The sequence below is a fragment of the Equus przewalskii genome, chromosome 6 (assembly GCF_037783145.1).
Source record: "Equus przewalskii isolate Varuska chromosome 6, EquPr2, whole genome shotgun sequence".
In the NCBI taxonomy this organism is placed as follows: Eukaryota; Metazoa; Chordata; class Mammalia; order Perissodactyla; family Equidae; genus Equus; species Equus przewalskii.
Genome location: NC_091836.1, coordinates 1,507,905 through 1,525,376, shown reverse-complemented (window position 1 = coordinate 1,525,376; position 17,472 = coordinate 1,507,905). Strand labels below are relative to the sequence as shown.

Below are 17,472 nucleotides of genomic sequence, written 5' to 3'. Positions count from 1 at the left end.
CCCAGCCGGGAAAAAGCCCAGGTAGTCAGACAAACACAGGGACCATGCACTGGCCAAGAGAATGAGGGCAAAGGCCTCCCACAGGGGAACAGCAAGTGCAAGGCCCTGAGACTGGGGGGGCGCGGTGTTTCTGGGGATGAGCGAGGGGGAGCGGGAGGGGAGGAAGGCGCGGCCGGGGCCCATCCGGAAGCTTGTGGAGTTGAGTGTGATCCTGAGGGCAATAGGGAGCCATAGCTGGTTCTGGAGCCCAGGGGCTAAGCTTCCTCTGCGGTCCTCGTGGGGCACGGGCTGGAGGGAAGGGTGGAAGAGGCTGGGCAGGTGGGCAGGTGTCCAGGTGCCAGGTGTGAGGCTGGGACCGAAGACAGCGAGGAGGCGACAGGTCCCAGAGGGGCACCGATGAGCTCTGCGTGCCCGGCGCCGCAGCCTCCGCACGCCCCGCAAGGCCACGGGGTCCTCAGACTCGCTCCCACGCGGGCGGGGCGCACGCGCAGCGGCCCCGTCCCCCCCTCCCCACCCCCCCGGATCCCCCCCGCCGCCCTGGCGCGCGTCCCGGCACCTGCGCGCACGTGTCCCCGCGCGCCCCGCGGCCCCGCACACCTGCGGCCCAGCGAGCAGGCCGCGCGCACGGCCCGGCGCAGCCCCGCGCGCCCCCGCCCCGCGCACCGGGGAGAGCGGCGGCGGCGGGCGCGCGCGGCGGGCGCGCGCACGGCGGACCCGGGAGGCGGCGGCGGCGGCGGCTCGAGTCGGCTCCGGGTGGCCCCCGCGCCGCAGCCCGCGCCGTGTCCGCGGCGGAGCCGCCCAGGTGAGTGGCCGCGTGGGGTCCGGCGACCCCCTCCTCCGCCTGCGCCCCGCGATCCCCGCCCGCGCCCCCGTCCCTCGCCCCGCGCAACCCTCCCCGGCGCGTCGCCCCTCGCCAGGCCCCCAGCGCTCCCCCGGAAACTTTGGGGGCCACTCTCCAGCTGGGGTCCCGCCGCCCCTCCCCTGGGGCGCCGAGGAGCTGGGGGCCGGGGGGGGCGTCTCTCTGGGGCAGTGGGGGACCGCCTGGGAGGATGCGCCCCCTCCGCGGGGAGAGGAAGGGGGCGCTGGCTGGGTCTGGAGGGCTGGGGGACGGTCGCGCCCGAGGCTTCAGCCCTGCGCCCTCCTGTCCTTCCCGCAGCGGGGTCTGGTCCAGCCTGGGGGCCGCCGAGCCGCGCGCAAGGCGGAGGGGCCGTCGGGGTCCAGGGAGGCTGAGCCCCCCGCGCTGGGGGCCTGTGTCCCAGCAGCACCCAGGATGCGCTGGGGGCTTCTCTGCACCTCCTGAGCTGGGCCTGGTGCCCCCTGCACCTCTGGGGCCCCGGGGTGGGGGGGGCCATGGTGCCCCATTCAACAAGTTGGGGGGAGAGGGGACAGCACCTGGTGCCTCCATCTGGGGACAAAGGCGACCCGGTCCTCCCTTTCGAGACCACCTTATAACTGGTTTTTCACCACGTGTGCCCCGGGCACTGAAGACGTGGGTACTCCAGCCCCCCAGGTCTGAGGAATCAGAACTTGTATAGGGGTTTGGACCCCGGAACCTACGTTTTCGGCAAGTGGCCCCTGATGAATCCAAGTCTGCACAGACGGGTTAAGAACCTCTTGCCTCTGTTGGGAGGGTGGGAAGTGGGTGTCTGGGGTGACACGGCAGGGAGGCACAGGGAGCGTCTGGGGACCTGATTTGGGGAGGATGTTCAGGGCTGGCAGGGCTGTGAGAGCTGGAGCAAGCCCGGAGGGCTCCCTGGAGTTGGTGTGGAGACCGGGAAGGGTTTGGCGTGTGAGTGCTCAGAGGTGAAGGCCCTCCGGGCTCCGTGTGGATGAGGCGGGTGGAACCAGGTGTCCAGGCACGGAGAGGGTGACCTTTGTTGGGAGTCTGGGCCGGGCCTGGCTGCGGGTGCCTTCCCCTGTGAGCCGAAGTGGCAGCCGCCTGAGACGGCATCGGAGCCGGAAGACCCCGTGGGCCAAGCCCGTGGGCTTTCCCGACAGACCCAGCTCCCACACCCCATCTGGATGACGTGGGGGGAACAGGAAGGGGCCCCCCCAGCCGTGGGATGGGGACTCAGGGGGGGCAGAGCCCTTCCTCCTCCCACTCTTCTGTTCCCGGGTTCCGCTGGTGACCTCCGGTGGGTGCCAGCCCCTCTCTGGGCTCCAATTTCGAGACAGACGTGCACACGGGGTTCCTGGCGGGGTGGAAGGAAGCGGTGTGCGTGGCGGCCGTGGCCTGGGGCAGCCGTGGGCCAGGCGCTCGGTTAACACGGGCCGTCGGGCCGCCCCCCGCGCCCTGCCCGCCCGGGGCCTCCGTGCGCGCCCGTGGAGGCTGGCGGCTGCTCCGGCCGCCCCCGGATCGATCCCGGGCCCCGAGGTTCCTGGCTGAGTGGGAATGCCGAGCGGATCCGAGGCGGCAGCTTGACTTCCCTTCCCACGGCGCTGTCGCTCCCGGCGCCCCTGAGTCAGCGCCGAGTCACCAGGTGGAGAGCCTCCTGGAGGACTCTCCGCGCACAACTCGTCCCGGTGGGCCGCCCACCACCGCACAACTCGTCCCGGTGGGCCGCCCACCACCGCGTGTCAATCCCGGAGCGCCCTCCGCCCTCCATGGGGGCGCCTCTGGGATTGAGCGGAGAGGAGCTGGCGTCAGACCCGCGTTCGGAGGTCGACTCTCAAGCTTAGGGATGCCGGGCGAGCTGGGGACCACTCTGACCCTCAGTCTCCTTTTCTCTTTATTCTCACTCTCCAGGCTGGGCTTGTGGGTGAGCGGGCCGCACTAGACCGTGGGCGTTCGAAAAGGGGTTCCGGATCGAGAGGCCTCACCTGCAGAGGGCGGTCGACAGCCAGCCCCATGCGCCCCCCACACCCCCATGCACAGACTGGTGAGGAAAGTGGGTCGGGAGGCCCCCAGCCCCCCGAAGGGTTAACAGGGACAAACAGCAGACGGAGGCTAATTAGGGCTTAATGAATTGTCACGGATGAGAGCCCCGGGAGGACCCGGATCTAGGACGAAGCATGCACCGCAGCCGGGGGTCAGCACTGTGTCCCCAAAAGCAGGCCTCCGAGAGCTGGGCGCTGCCTGAGCTGGGCCCCCGCCTCCCACGTCTGTCCCTCTGGAGGCGTGAACGGGGTCACCCCGAGGGCACTGCCTGACCTCGTCCCCTTGCTCCCTCCCGCCCCAGCAGTGGTGGGTGACAGAGAAAGGGATGGCCTGGGGACAGAGGGGCCGAGCAGCCCAGCTCCCGGCGTCTGTCCCCCTCGCCCCCCCGGGGGGTGCCTGGCTCAGCCTTGTCCCGGGGCGTCCTCAGCCTCCCCGGCCTGGGACGGGACGGGAGCATGTGTCCCACGTGGCCTGGGGGGGAGGAAGCTTGTGGGGGTGGGGGAAGGGGCTGGGGCCCGGCCAGACCCCCCACCCGGGAGCGGGGCCGCCTCCATCCGAGGGGAGGGGACCGGCCGGCTGGCCTGAGGGCCGCGTGGCACGTAGGTCCTGGACAGCCTGGCGCGGACGGCACGGGGCTCCAGTGCCCGGATCCAGCCGCGATGGACGGATTTCGGGGCCCCTCCCCGGGGGCTGATGCTGATGGCAGACCCCGCGGTGAGGACTCGGTCCCCTCCACCTCAGGACGGCAACGACTGTCACAAAGCCAGGGGCTTAAAACCACACACATTGGTCATCTCACATCCTGGGGTCAGGAGTCCTAAACCCAGGGCGGGTCCCCCCGGAGGCCCCAGGGGAGGAGCGTGTCCCGCCTCCTCCAGCTTCCAGAGGCGCCGCGTCCTGGGCTCAGGGCCCCTTCCTCCGTCTACACGGCCAGCAGCGCAGCGTCTCCATCTCGGCCTCTGACCCTCCCGCCTCCCTCTGCTCAGGACCCTGGGCTGACCCTGGGCCCCGGGAATCCAGGGTCACCCCCATCTCGAGCTCTCGTATCAGCATCCTTAACCGCATCCGGACTTAATCCCTTTCGCCTGCAACGTGTTGCATCCATGCGTCCAAGGACGTGGGTGTCCTTGGAGGGGCCCCAGGGCGCCCCTTCCCGGCTGCCCACACGCGCCCTCCACCTGCCCCCCTTCCTTCTGTTCGTCACCCGGAGACACCGTGGCAGGATTTTGTCTGTTTTGTTCAAAGCCGTTTCCTCAAGAACTAGAACAGGGCCTGGCACACAGCAGGCGCCCATTAAGTGCTTGTTGAATGAATGAACGAACGAATGAGGTGAAGACTTGGCCGAAAGCCTGGGAACAGGGCCTGGGACTCAGGGCTTCTGACCCCAGCCAGCACCCAGCAGACTTTTCTGGAAGGATCCCGGTGACAAAGTCCCTTCTCGGCTCGCTTCTCATTCGTCAGCTCCTATGGGGCCCCGGGGTCTCGCTGGTTCTCTCCCGCCTTCACGGAGATTATGGGGCCCTTGGAGCCCCCCGCCCCATGCATGCTGGGGGCGGACAGGGGAATGATGTGGTCCCCGCTCGCGATGTCGCTGTCCGGGCGGGAGACAGACTCTCCAGGCTCAGGGGACGCAGGCGAGAGTCAGACCCCACGGAATGGATGCCGCCCCGTGCTCCCCCTCAGACCCCCCATAGCTCCCTACTGCTCTGGGCATCCAGCCCGAACACCTCATGGGGGTCCGGTGCCCTTGGTAGACCCCCTGCCCACCCCGACTCCCAGCCCCAAATGTAGACCCGGCCCGGCCGCCAGCCCCTCCTCCTCCTGCTCCTCGGAGCCCCGAGCCTTCGTCCCCGAGGTCCCTCCACCCAGCACCCGCCCACTGAGTCCCCGCCAGACGGTCTAGGCTCTAACGGGCCTCCCCCCGCCTGGCCACAAAGGATCAGGCGGTGACAGACACCACTGTCCCCACTTTCCACTTCTCGTGTTTGTTAGGGTGACTCCTGTCCGCTCGCCCCCCGACACAACGCTCAGGGAGAGAAGCAGACACAGAAGGACACACGGCGTGTGACCCCATTGACGCGAAACGTCCAGAACAGGCAGATCCACAGACAGAGAGCGGGCTCATGGGGGCCGGGGGCTGGGGAGGGGGTGGGGGGGATGCTGATGGGGACGTCCTGGGTTCCAGGCTTGCATGTGCTTCTCCCCCGTTGTGTGGCCCTGGGCCGGTCGCTTCCCCTCTCTGGGCCTCTGCTTCCCCGTCTGTAACACAGGCCGATAATCAGCCTGTTTCCTCCTGGGGCATCAACCGGATGCCCCCTCTGTGCCCGGCGTCCCCTAGGACAGGATCTCCCCCGGGGCGGTGCTGCCCCCCAGGGACACTGGGCCATGTGACACGGCCGGAGGCGCCCACAGCCGCTGGTGCCGGTCGGCGGGGACGCATGGAGGCTGCGCTGACGGGTCCGGCCCGGGCGAGGGGAATGGGAAGGGGACGGCGCCCTGTGCCGGGTGACCCTGGGCCACCGCGGGGCCTCCTGGGGGCGGTCAGGGCTGGAGCTCAGGGGAGACGTGTGGCCGAGCGGAAGGTCAGGGGTCACCCAGGAGCAGATGGCGCTCGGTCCAGGAGGACGGAGCTGGCCCTGTGGTGTCGCCTCATCCCGCCGTCCGGCCGGGTCCTTTGTCCCCACTGCGCCCGCCACCCTTCCCAGCGCCTCCTGTCTTGAGAACCCCCCGGAAACGGGCCGAGGCCCTAGAAAGTTTGCCTGCGGAGGGACGACCGGGACGCAGACCCCACTGGATTTGGGAACCAGGGATCCCGGCCTCAGGGAGCGGAAACGCCCAGAGAGGGTCTCCACCCGCCGGGGTGCCCAGCCGCCCATCGAGGGGTGGCAGGAATTGGGGGCGTCTCGGCGGAACCCCAGCCGGCGAAGGGCCAGTCCCTCTCCAAGGACGTGCTCGTCCCCAAGGGGCCCGGAGCCCCCCCGCCGGGAAGATGACAGGGCCGCGCCTGCCGCCAGAGGGGAGAGTCGACAAACTGGGTCACAGCTCGAGTGGCCCCCGCTGGGCAGCAGGACCAGCTGGCCACTCATCCCAGGGAATAATTATAGCGCTGAAGCTCAGCGCCCCGGGTGCTCGCTCCCTGTGACAGGCAAGGTCCAGAGAGGGTGTGATTTTCATCAGAGGTCACACAGCACGGCAGGACCGAGGTCTCCGCCGGCCCTTTGAGACTGGATCGCCGTGGCTGTGCCCTGCCCGCTCCGACCTCGTGTCACTTGACTGCTTCCTCCCTCGGTTTGTCCTTGTCCGCTGTCGACGGCAACTGTTTGTCTAACGTCCTTTCCAGCTGGAAAATGGTCAGCACACGGTAGATGTTTGTTGACTGACGGACGGACGCACTGGATCCACACAAGAGGGGGAACCTCGGGGGACGATGATCACATCGGTCCAGCAGAAACAGACCCGCGTTTTAGATTCCAGCTGACGAGCCACCGGGACCTGGTCCCCGGCTGTTTGTTAAAAAAAGGTTAGCGAGTGTCCCTGAGACTTTCCTCTGCTGCCTGTGCTGCGCTGTGGGACCCCGAGCGGGTGACTCGAGTCCCTCTGAGCCTCAGTGTCCCATCTGCAAAGTGGCGGTGACAGCGGGGACCCCCGTGAGCTTTTGTGGGGACCAAATGGGACGACCCAGGGGCTCAGGACTGAAGAATGTGGGCCACTTTGCTGACGGTGACGATGTTCACAGTCCAGGTGGAGATGCCAGCATCAAAGAAGGGATTAAATGGCATTTCAGAGAAACGAGGGTGGGGACTTGAGTCCAGAGAGTCACCGGGGACGTGACCTTGGGGGTGAGACCCAAATAAAGTCAGAGAGAGAGAGCCATGCGCGGAAGGGGTTCCAGGTATGGGGCACAGCCCGTGCAAAGGGCCTGGGGCAGGACCAGGTTGGAGGGACCGCGAGGAGGTCACGTGGTAGAGCAGAGTGACCCAGTGGGGACGAGGGGAGGACTTGGAATTAAATTTTCCTTTAGGGCCGTGAAACCCTCTTCTGCAGACAGAACGAACCGGGCAGCTCGTCCCCGTGTGGGGACAAAGCGACACCGGCCAGTGCCTCCTCAGGGCAGAGCCAGCGAGGTCCCGACCCCCCCAAAGCCGGCTGCTCACTTCCTGTCCCCCATCCCTGGCTGGGGGACCACAGGCAGTGGCACGGGCCGGGACGGGGACCCGGGAGTGACCTCCAAGCCGGGGACAGGTTTAAGGTCAGACGTTGCCGGCGGCGCGAGGTGGGCAGGTGGACGGGGCGGTCGTTGGCGCTCGGTCCCCTCCCCGGACACAGCCTGGCCAAGCGCTCGGAGAGAATGACCTAGAAAAGCGGCCTGGGACCGGAGTTCGCCTTGGGGAAGGGATTACGTGCCCCGCGAGGAGGCCCAGGCCACGATTAAGGACAAGCGCGGGGGGTGGCAGCCACCCGGCCTCGCTCCTCCCGCTGCCTCCCGCCCTGCTCCCCGGGGGGACCGAGTGGGGGCTGAGACCACGACCTCCCAGCAGCCGGGGGGGCGACCCCTCGGCTTCTGCAGCCTCAGCCCCGGGAACCCCCTTCCTGCCCCTCGCGGGCCGCTCCGTGTGGCGCGTGAATTCCCGTCACCCGGCGGCGCCTCTGTCTGTGCGCCCACCCTCTCGTGGCTGGAAGCCGGTCTGGTGTTGCATTTGATTTTGCCACGAATAGGATGGTGCTGCGTGTAACCCGGATTATGTCCCCCCCGTGTCACCATATTTCAGCCATCGTCCTCGTGGGCACCTTCCGATCTCCCAGCATTCCACAGTAACGGCTTATTTGACTGATCCCCTTTGGATGGGCACTTAGGTTAGTTCCCCTTTTGTCTCCTTATACCTACATCTCGGCTCGGCCTTCTCTGTTGGTACATACGAGCCGCCTGGATCCCACAGCAGGCGGGGACCACAATTTAACCAATCCCCTTTGGATGGGCACTTAGGTTAGTTCTGGTTTCCCCCCGACCCAACCACCTCATTATAATTGCCTCTCTGCTGTCCTCCCTCATCAGTACATACAAGTCGCCCTGTGTCCCACAGCGGACACGGACCGCAGTTTATTCACCTGATCCCCTAGCGATGGACACTCAGGTTAGTTCCAATTTTTTGCTGTTTCGGACGACAGCACACCAAGCCTCCTTGTTCCTGCCCCTCTGCCCTGAGGTGTGAGTTTTTCTCGAGGGCACACAGATACTCGTTCGGGTCTCATCCGAGGGTCCTGTGGCTGCCAGGATAAAGTCCCACAAGCGGGGAGTCTGGGAACCCCAGAAGTTTGCCGTCCTCTCTGATCTGGAGGCCACCAGCCTGAGGTTGAGGTGTCGCAGGGCCCTGCTCGCTCCAGAGACTCCGGGTGTGGTCCTTGCCTGCTGCCCGCAGCGGCCGGTGGCTCCCGGCCACCCTGGGCGTCCCTCGGCCTGTGGACGCATCCCCCACCCCCACGTCCCACGGCCGTCTTTTCTGTGTCCGCGTCCAGGTTTTATAAGGACACTGCTCACTGGATCCGGGCCCGCCCTGCTCCGGCGCGACCTCATCCGAACTTGGTGACGCTGCAGATGCCACCTCTGCCCCCACTTTCCTGCGGCTCATCTCCAGCGTTAAGCGAGCGGTTGCTCGGGGCTCGGCGTGTGGCATTGTCACCTTAAATTCCCCAAAGGGCCCGGGGAGGCAGGAGGAAACTCGGCCGGGGTCCCCAAAAGCTAAGATGCCCAAAAGGGCTGCCCGGCAGGTGGGGCGGCCCCCATGCAGCTGCCAGCTGGCTGTCCCTCCCTGCCACCCCCCACTTGCACCCGGGATCTGGGCTGCGGCCAAGCCGGGGGGGCGGGGTGCAGCTGGCTGCCAGGAGAGATGAGCAGCGTGGAAAGGCCAGGTGCAGAGGCCCCAGCGTGCTGGCATCTGTCCCTCATGGGCTCCAGGCTGTGCACCATCCGGCCTCAGTGACTCGTTCAGCGCATGTCCCACTCCCCCCCCACCACTTGCCCCGGTAGAGCCTTGCTGGCTGCCCCTCTGCCTCAGGGCCTTTGCACAGGCTGTTCCCCCAGCCTGGAACTCTCTTCCCCCAGCGGGGGCACCTTCCTGCTCATCCTTGGGGTCTGTGTGAGCTTCCTGTGGCCACCAGAACCGAGCACCACAGTCTGGGGTGGGGGGCTCCAAACGACAGAAATCTCTGCCCTCTCCATTCCAAAGGCCGCAGGTCTGAGATCCCGGTGGGCGGGGCCGCGCTCCCCCTGGAGGCTCCAGTGGAGGGTCCTCTGGCCTCTCCCAGCTTCCAGGGCCCTGGGCGTCCCTCGGCTTGTAGACGCATCGTTTCAGTCCCTGCCTCCTGCCAGTGGCCTTTGTCCCCCGGTTTGTGTCTGTGTCCACATGTACCTGTTCGCCGAAGGCCCCAGTCATTGGTCCCAGGCCCACCTTCCTCCCCAGAACCCCGTCTGCGCTCGTCACAGCTGCAAAGACCCTCTTGCCCCGCAGGCCCCATTCACACGTCCCGGGCTCAGGACTCGAACGGATCTTTTTGGGGGACACAGTTCAACCCACTACGTAGTCCCGGCTGAAGTGTCACCGTAACGGGTCAGAGGCCGCCCCCTCCTTCCACCCTGACCGCCGGGACCCTCCATCCATGCCGCGTCCATCCTCTGGTCTCGCTGCCCAGACGCGTCGATGTCCGTGGAGCCGGTGCCGTGTCTGGGGGACAGATCTAGGCCCCGACGGAGCTGAGGCGACGGACGCAAAGGCCTGGGAGCGCTCATGAGCCAGTTGGAGGTGACAAGGAACATTAAAAGCTGTTCTAATGTCACGTGACGCATGGACCCGTGCGGACAAATAAACAACATAGCAGAGGGGGGACGAGGTGGGCGGGCAACCTGGTAAGGCCCCTTCAGGGGGAGGGGACATTTGGACCACCTGTTTGTTCCCCGTGACAGACGTGAGCCCCCGGGGAGGGCAGGAGCTAGTCTGCCTTCTTCTTTAGGGCATTCAAAGCCTGGTATACAGTAGGCACTCAATAAATGGGGGGGGTTGGCATCAAAAATTTTACATTAAATTTGCATCGTTCTTCTCCAGTTCAATAAATACTTTCTCTTGCAGTTTTGTTTTAGACAAAATTCAAAAAACATAACATTCACCATTTCCAAGTACACAATTCAGTGGTTTTGATATATTTGCAAGGTTGTGCCATCACCACCACTATCTTGTTCCAGAACATTCCACCACCCCAAAAAGAAACCCCGTCTGTTCCCATCAGCATCACCCCCACCCCCTCCCCAGCCCCTGGCCCCCACGAGCCCGCTGTCTGTCTGTGGATCTGCCTGTTCTGGACGTTTCATGTCCATGGGGTCACACGCCGTGTGTCCTTCTGTGTCTGCTTCTCTCCCTGAGCGTCGTGTGTGCAGGTCCGTCCACGTGCAGCTGTGTCAGGGCCTCGCTCCTCTTCCCGGCTGCGTGATGCTCCAGCGTGTGGGGGGACACGAGTGTGCATCCATCCATCACCCGTGGATGCGCATTTGAGCTGTTTCCGCTTTCTGGCGATTGCACCGCTGCTGCTGCTGCTGCTGCTGGGAACGCGCGTGCCCAGGGTTCCTGTGGACGCGCGTGCTGGGTCCTCTCCGGGTGGGGTGGGGGGACCCCCAGGCGTGGGATCGCGGGGGGCCACGGGGGAGACCCGCCTCCCGCGCGCCGCTAACGCTGCCTCCGCCCGCAGGTGCCCCGAGGATGGTGGCGCGGCCCTAGGCCAGGCTCCGCACCATGACCTGCTGGCTGCGCGTCCTGAGCCTGCAGCTCCTGCTCCTGCCCGCCGCGCCGCCGCCGGCGGGGGGCTGCCCGGCCCGCTGCGAGTGCAGCGCGCAGACGCGCGCGGTGGCCTGTCCCCGGCGCCGCCTGACCGCCGTGCCCGACGGCATCCCGGCCGAGACGCGCCTGCTGGAGCTCAGCCGCAACCGCATCCGCTGCCTGAACCCCGGCGACCTGGCGGCGCTGCCGCAGCTGGAGGAGCTGGACCTGAGCGAGAACGTGATCGCGCACGTGGAGCCGGGCGCCTTCGCCAACCTGCCGCGCCTGCGCGTCCTGCGCCTGCGCGCCAACCTGCTCAAGCTCATCCCTCCCGGGGTCTTCACGCGCCTGGACAATCTCACGCTGCTGGACCTGAGCGAGAACAAGCTGGTCATCCTCCTGGATTACACCTTCCAGGACCTGCGCAGCCTCCGCCGGCTGGAGGTGGGCGACAACGACCTGGTGTTCATCTCGCGCCGCGCCTTCGCGGGGCTGCTGGCGCTCGAGGAGCTGACCCTGGAGCGCTGCAACCTCACGGCGCTGTCGGGCGAGTCGCTGGGCCACCTGCGCGGCCTGGGCGCGCTGCGCCTGCGGCACCTGGCCATCGCCGCGCTGGAGGACCAGAACTTCCGGCGGCTGCCGGGGCTGCTGCACCTGGAGATCGACAACTGGCCGCTGCTGGAGGAGGTGGCGGCGGGCAGCCTGCACGGCCTCAACCTCACCTCGCTGTCCGTCACGCACACCAACATCACCGCCGTGCCCGCCGCCGCGCTGCGCCACCAGGCGCACCTCACCTGCCTCAACCTGTCGCATAACCCCATCAGCACCGTGCCGCGCGGGTCCTTCCGCGACCTGGTGCGCCTGCGCGAGCTGCACCTGGCGGGGGCCCTGCTGGCCGTGGTGGAGCCGCAGGCCTTCCTGGGGCTGCGGCAGATCCGCCTGCTCAACCTCTCCGACAACCTGCTGTCCACGCTGGAGGAGAGCACCTTCCACTCGGTGAACACGCTGGAGACGCTGCGCGTCGACGGGAACCCGCTGGCCTGTGACTGTCGCCTGCTGTGGATCGTGCAGCGCCGCAAGACCCTCAACTTCGACGGGCGCCTCCCGGCCTGCGCCACCCCCGCCGAGGTCCGCGGCGACGCGCTGCGCAACCTGCCCGACTCGGTGCTGTTCGAGTACTTCGTGTGCCGCAAGCCCCAGATCCGGGAGCGGCGGCTGCAGCACGTGACGGCCACCGCGGGGGACGCCGTGCGCTTCCAGTGCCGCGCCGAGGGCGAGCCGGCGCCCACCGTGGCCTGGGTGACCCCCCAGCACCGCGCGGTGACCGCCGCCAGCGCAGGGCGCGCGCGCGTGCTGCCCGGGGGCACCCTGGCCATCCAGGACGCGCGGCCGCAGGACAGCGGCACCTACACCTGCGTGGCCAGCAACGCGGGTGGCAACGACACCTACTTCGCCACGCTGACCGTGCAGCCCGAGCCGGCCGCCAACCGGACCCCGGGCGAGGGGCGCAACGAGACGCAGGCGGCGGCGCGCGCCCCGCTGGACCTCACCACCATCCTGGTGTCCACCGCCATGGGCTGCATCACCTTCCTGGGCGTCGTCCTCTTCTGCTTCCTGCTGCTCTTCGTGTGGAGCCGCGGCCGCGGGCAGCACAAGAACCACTTCTCCGTGGAGTACTCGTTCCGCAAGGTGGACGGGCCGGCCACCACCACCGGCCAGGGCGGCGCGCGCAAGTTCAACATGAAGATGATCTGACGGTCTCGGGGGGCCCCGCCCTCCCGCTGCCCTCGGCCTGCTGGGCCCGCCCGTGGCCACCTATGCACTTCCAGGGTGGGGCGGCTGCCAGCCGGCTCCTGGAGGGACTTCCCTTTTTTGTAGAGACCCGCCCGCAGGTCTGTTTTTCATGAGGACGCATCTTTTGCAGAGTTTCTCAAGCGTTTTCTAAGGTTTCACCCCAGCTTCCTGCCCTGACGTGGCCGCCCGAGCGGGGTGGGGCGGGGTGGGGCGGGCCGAGACCCCAGGGCCTGCCCCCCCTCGGCTCGCAGGTGACACACGGGCTGGGGGGGGCAGGGAGCTCACACCTGGGGGAGAGGTCTACACCCTGGATGCAGAGAGAGTGCACAGAGAGCCTGGACTGTCATACCTGGACACTCCCACTTCACCCCAGTGCACACGTGTTCACACCCAGGACACACAGTTGGACACACGGCTCCAGGGTGGGACATGCACGTGTCACACACACCTGACACTAGAGTGGTGCCCCCCGCTCCAGAGCTCACCGCAGGCACGCGGGGCCCTCACGAGGGCACAGCTCACACCCGGGACACACGCAGCTCACACGAGACACACCCAGCTCACACTCGGGACACAGCTCAGACCAAGACACACGCAGCTCACACGAGACACACGCAGCTCACACGAGACACACGCAGCTCACACCAAGACACACACAGCTCACACCCGGGACACACGCGGCTCACATGAGACACCCAGCTCACACTTGGGACTCACGGCTCAGACCAAGACACACGCAGCTCACACGAGACACGCCCAGCTCACACTTGAGACACGCCCAGCTCACACTCGGGACATGCACAGATGACTCCCGGGACACAGTTCACACCCGAGACACACTCAGCTCCCGTCTGGAGCACACTGAGCTCCCACCTGGGACCCGCTCGGCTCGCACGCAGCTCCTGCGCAGCCAGCCGGCCCTCGGGGAGGGTCTCGGGCGCCGGGCTCAGGTCTCGCCGAGCGAGCGGGTCAGGCTCACCGGGGGGCCCCGCCCCAGACGCCCTCCCCCTGGGAGAAGCCGTCCCCACTTCCTCCACCGTCCCCAGCCGCCACTTGTTCCCATGTGCACCCCTGGGCGCAGCACGTGGCCTCTGGGGGGGCGTCTCCTACAGGCCAGCTGGAGAGACCTCCAGGCCCCAGTCCGCACGGCCCCTGAGCCAGCCCCTGACCCGCTGCTCCCCTGGGACACCGGAGCCCCGAGAGTGTGGGCAGCAGGGAGGAGCAAGGCCAGGACAGGCGCATGGGCTACAGGGAGGCCTGGACCTGGGTCACTGGGAGAAGGTGACAGAGACGCCTTGGTCTCTGCAACTTTCTGGCAGATCTTGGGCCAAAGAGTAGGGACATCACAGGCCAACTGCAGCTCAGGCTAAGGAAGAGATTCCCCAAGGGCACTGTCCTGTCGCTCTTCAGAGAGTGAGTTCCCCGTCACTGGGGGTAAGCAAGCAGGAGCTGAGGTTTTGCGGCAGTATTCAGACACCAGACGGGGACTGTCCATGACCCCTGCCTGCCCCAGCCTGGTCCTCGCCCCCACTCTCTACCTCGGCCAGATGACAGGGCATCGTTGTGGGGGACGGGGGCACAGTTGTGTGGCCCAACCTCGGCCAGAAAGGAGCTTAGCCGCCGACCAGGAGATGAGGACGGTATTCTCAAGGACCTCGGAGGAAGGCTCAAAGCCACCTCTGTTCCTGCCCGGCTGGGGAACCTCAGTTGGCGACTGAGGACCACCTGGACCCTCGGCGTCCTCATCTGTGAGATGAGTCGGAGGGTGGAACCCACCGCTACGCACGCAGAGGCCCACGGGTGGGCCTGACGGTCGGCCTGGGCCCGGGACCCTCGAGACCTTTCTGAGAGGACCCGGAAGGGACGCTGGCCGCTCTCCCCGGGCTGTGGCGGGAGACATCGGAGACCCCGGTCCCCGAGGGCCGAGTGGCGGCTGCTGGCCACGGCCAGCCTGGGTGGGGACCCCGCCCCAGCCCCAGTCACGGTGGGGCGTAAGCGGCCCCCTGGTCCCCCCGAGTTGGGCAGAACCGACCGGTTTTCGTCCCCAGCATCCTCCTGACCTTGGTCGCCATGACAACCCGAGGGCCTCCCCCCCACCCCAACAGCAACATCCAAGTGCCTTCAGCATCATCGCGGCGGCGGCAGGGGGCACGTTCTTGGCGGCAGAGGGACTCAGAACGTCAGTGTGTCGGCGTCTCCCGGCCCCCCCCCACCCGCCCGCCCGCCCGCCCCCACCCCGGTCCCCACACCAACCGAGTCCCCCCAGGTCCCCACCCCCGCCCTGCTGCATTGGATTGGAACCCAATAAAAATGAAACCGATTTAATAGCAAGCTTCAGGGTTTTCATATGATTCTCATGGGAGGCGTGGGGGCGGGAAGTAGGGCCACGGAGGTCCCCCGGCGGGGGGGGGGGAGCTGCCCGGCCCCAGCCACTTCAGGAGCGCCCACGCTGTTCCCATGCTGTTCCCTGCGCTGCCCGTGTTAACTCCTTTCACGCTGATGACAACCCTGCGAGCCGGGTCCCCTTATGAGCCCACTTTACAGGGGGCAAAGGGAGGGTCAGAGGTCGGAGGGCATGTGCCCCGAGTCCCCAGCCAGGGAGAGGTGGCCTGCCTCTGAGGGTGCGGTGGGGGGGGTGGGGGGAACGCAGGCGACCCCAAGCGCTGGAAGTAAGACTGAGAAAGCGCTCTGTTCTCACTCCAGCCCCCAGTGGATGGATGGGGAAATTGAGGCACAGGGCCCCATGTCGGGACTCACGCCCGCTGGCCCCTGAAGGCCTGTGCTCTTTCCGGAAGGAGGTGGACTGAGTCAGGGCGGTCGGCAGAAGCCACGGCCAAGGGCAGCCTCTCACTTGCCACCCCAGCATGGCTCTCGGGGCCTCGGTTTCCCCGTGTGAACCTGGAAGAAGGTGCCCCCGTCTATCAGGATAGGGACGTGTTGGACGCTATGGGGTGACTGCCCCCCACCACCTGCTGGGGCCACGAACCCTCCCCAGGGTCTCATCCCCCTATTCTTCCTGTAGCAAAGGCAGGTGAGCGATGGCCTCATGTGCCTCAGTTTCCCCATCCGCAGGGGCTGCCGGAGTCCCTGGTTCAAACTGGGTACAAGATGCAACCTTTCCCAAATCCTCTCTTATTCTTGGGGTGTGGCCGAGGGGGCCTCCTTCCTGGGGTCGCCAAGGCCCAGCTGAAGGGGGACCCGTCCTGCTGGTGGCCGGAAACCCCAGGAGGAGCCCCTCAGAGGGGTGACTGTGGGGTCCCCCAAAACACAGGAAGGCAACCCAGCCATCGGCCCGTCCTGGGCGCGGGGCCCCTTCCTCCGTCTGCACCGCCAGCCGCGCAGCGTCTCCATCTCCGCCTCTGACCCTCCCGCCTCCCTCTGAGCAGGACTCTTGGGGTGACACGGGGCCCCCGGGAATCCAGGGTCGTCCCTCCTCTCATCTAATTAGCAACCTCGCTTCCACCTGCCACCTGAGGGTCCCCTTGTCACTCACGTCACGTGACGTGTCCACAGGGGCTGGACACGGGCAGCTTTGGGGGTCGTAACTCCACCCACCAGCAAGACTGGGGCTTTTTCCTTCAGACGCCAAAGTCGTGTCCCTTGACGTCCCGTGTCCCCTTCCGGGCGATGCCAGGGATATAGGGAGGCCCCGTTCCCGGAGCGTCACTGAACGCTTGTCCAGCGGGACAACAGCTTGAGCGTGTGGGGACGATCTGACCCTGAGGGGGGTGGCCGGGCGGGGCAGACAGACACGGGGGCGACCCGCGTCGATGGCCATTTTTGGGGTGAGCTGAGGCAAGCGGCCCCCGTTTCTGGGCCTCAGGGGAGGACCGTCCCACGGGGCTCAGGAGGGGACCCGGCACGTCGGGGTGCTTCCGCGGCAGGGCCGGGGCCAAGATGGGGTGACCGAAGCTCTCACCACGCGCACGACGTTTACGGGGCGCCCGGGACTCAGTCATCAAGATGGATGCTGCGTCACCAAAACATCGCCACCCCAAGAGCACGAGGGACGAAATACTGGCCTTGGAAAGAAAGCTGCCCCCCCGACCCCCCGGCCGCACCCCACCCGGCCCCGGTGCCGATAAAACTTTATCGACAATGACAGCGGCCGGCCCCGGGGGCCACAGCCCGCCGCTTTGGTTTTTTTTTTTTAATTTTATGGTAAAACGTTATTTGTCTTGATCACTGAGGGGTTTTTCGTATCCCCCTTGAATTCCGTGTCCGACATGGGCGCCCCGCACGGCTCACCCTCAGCCGGGAACGGAGCCCTGGCTCGGCCCGGTGACCCCGTGGCTCTCAGGAAAGGAAGAGCAGAATCCTGTGGGCAGGGGTTCGGGGGGGCGAGGAGGCCGTGTCCTCAGCACTTCCGGTCCCTTCTGTTCCACCTGGAACAGCCCCGGATGGGTGGGACCCGCCCCTCGTGTGATTCAGACTCTCCCTGGGGCCCACCGTGCTCCCACCGCACAGTCCCGAAACCCACCAAAAGCACGGGCTGCCCCGGGGCGGGGGGCACTGGGTGTGGAGCTGGGGTGCCCCTCGTGGCTCGGGACAGGCGGGACAAGCGTCGAACCCCAGAGCCGCCTCAAGGGGCGCGTGCTTCCCCCAGAATGTCACGCTGGCCGGTTTTCCCCGGATTGTCCCCGTTTCTGATTTGCCGCGCACGGTGATGATAAATTAAATGTCTTTCTAAATAAGTCCATCAAGGCCATGGGGGCAGGGAAGGGAGAGGGTTAAATGTTTTAAAGAAAAACCCAGCTGCTGTGGCTGTTACGAGGCCGCAAGGCAAGTGGGACCCGCTTTTTGTATTCCCCGGAGCACAGAGAGGGGCGGTGACCTGCCCCGAGTCACACAGCACATCAGAACAGAAATGGCTCAACGGAGGGGCACCTGCCTGGACTGCGGGAGGGCGGTCAATCGGCGACCAGCCTGAGGGTCCCAGAGGGTGGGCGGGAGGGGGGCGCGCCCGGGGGGCCCCTCCGTTGGTCCCAAAGAAGAGGA

General features: G+C 66.7%; 1 protein-coding gene across 9 annotated transcripts; it reads left to right on the top strand.

Moving 5' to 3' along the window:
* Window positions 1-674: 674 nt before the first annotated feature.
* Window positions 675-14,805, top strand: LINGO3 (leucine rich repeat and Ig domain containing 3). Of its 9 annotated transcripts, none has more exons than XR_011540689.1 (7): window positions 675-802; window positions 2,747-2,879; window positions 6,219-6,398; window positions 6,900-7,127; window positions 7,648-7,732; window positions 7,932-8,010; window positions 8,393-9,984. XR_011540689.1 is itself a non-coding variant. In XM_070622431.1 (4 exons), the coding sequence occupies exon 4, from the start codon at window positions 10,657-10,659 to the stop codon at window positions 12,433-12,435; it is 1,779 nt and encodes a 592-aa protein (XP_070478532.1). In that variant the 5' UTR covers window positions 684-802; window positions 6,219-6,398; window positions 6,900-7,732; window positions 7,932-10,656; the 3' UTR covers window positions 12,436-14,799. The 9 variants fall into 9 exon arrangements, 2 of the variants coding, with proteins under 2 accessions (XP_070478532.1, XP_070478533.1); XR_011540688.1 differs by having other exon boundaries at window positions 7,595-7,732; XR_011540690.1 differs by lacking the exon at window positions 8,393-9,984 and adding an exon at window positions 8,151-8,269.
* The last annotated feature ends 2,667 nt before the right edge of the window (window positions 14,806-17,472 follow it).

Coding starts and splice junctions, on each gene's coding strand:
- LINGO3 (XM_070622432.1), top strand. CDS start 10,657: ATGACCTGCTGGCTGCGCGTCCTGAGCCTGCAGCTCCTGCTCCTGCCC.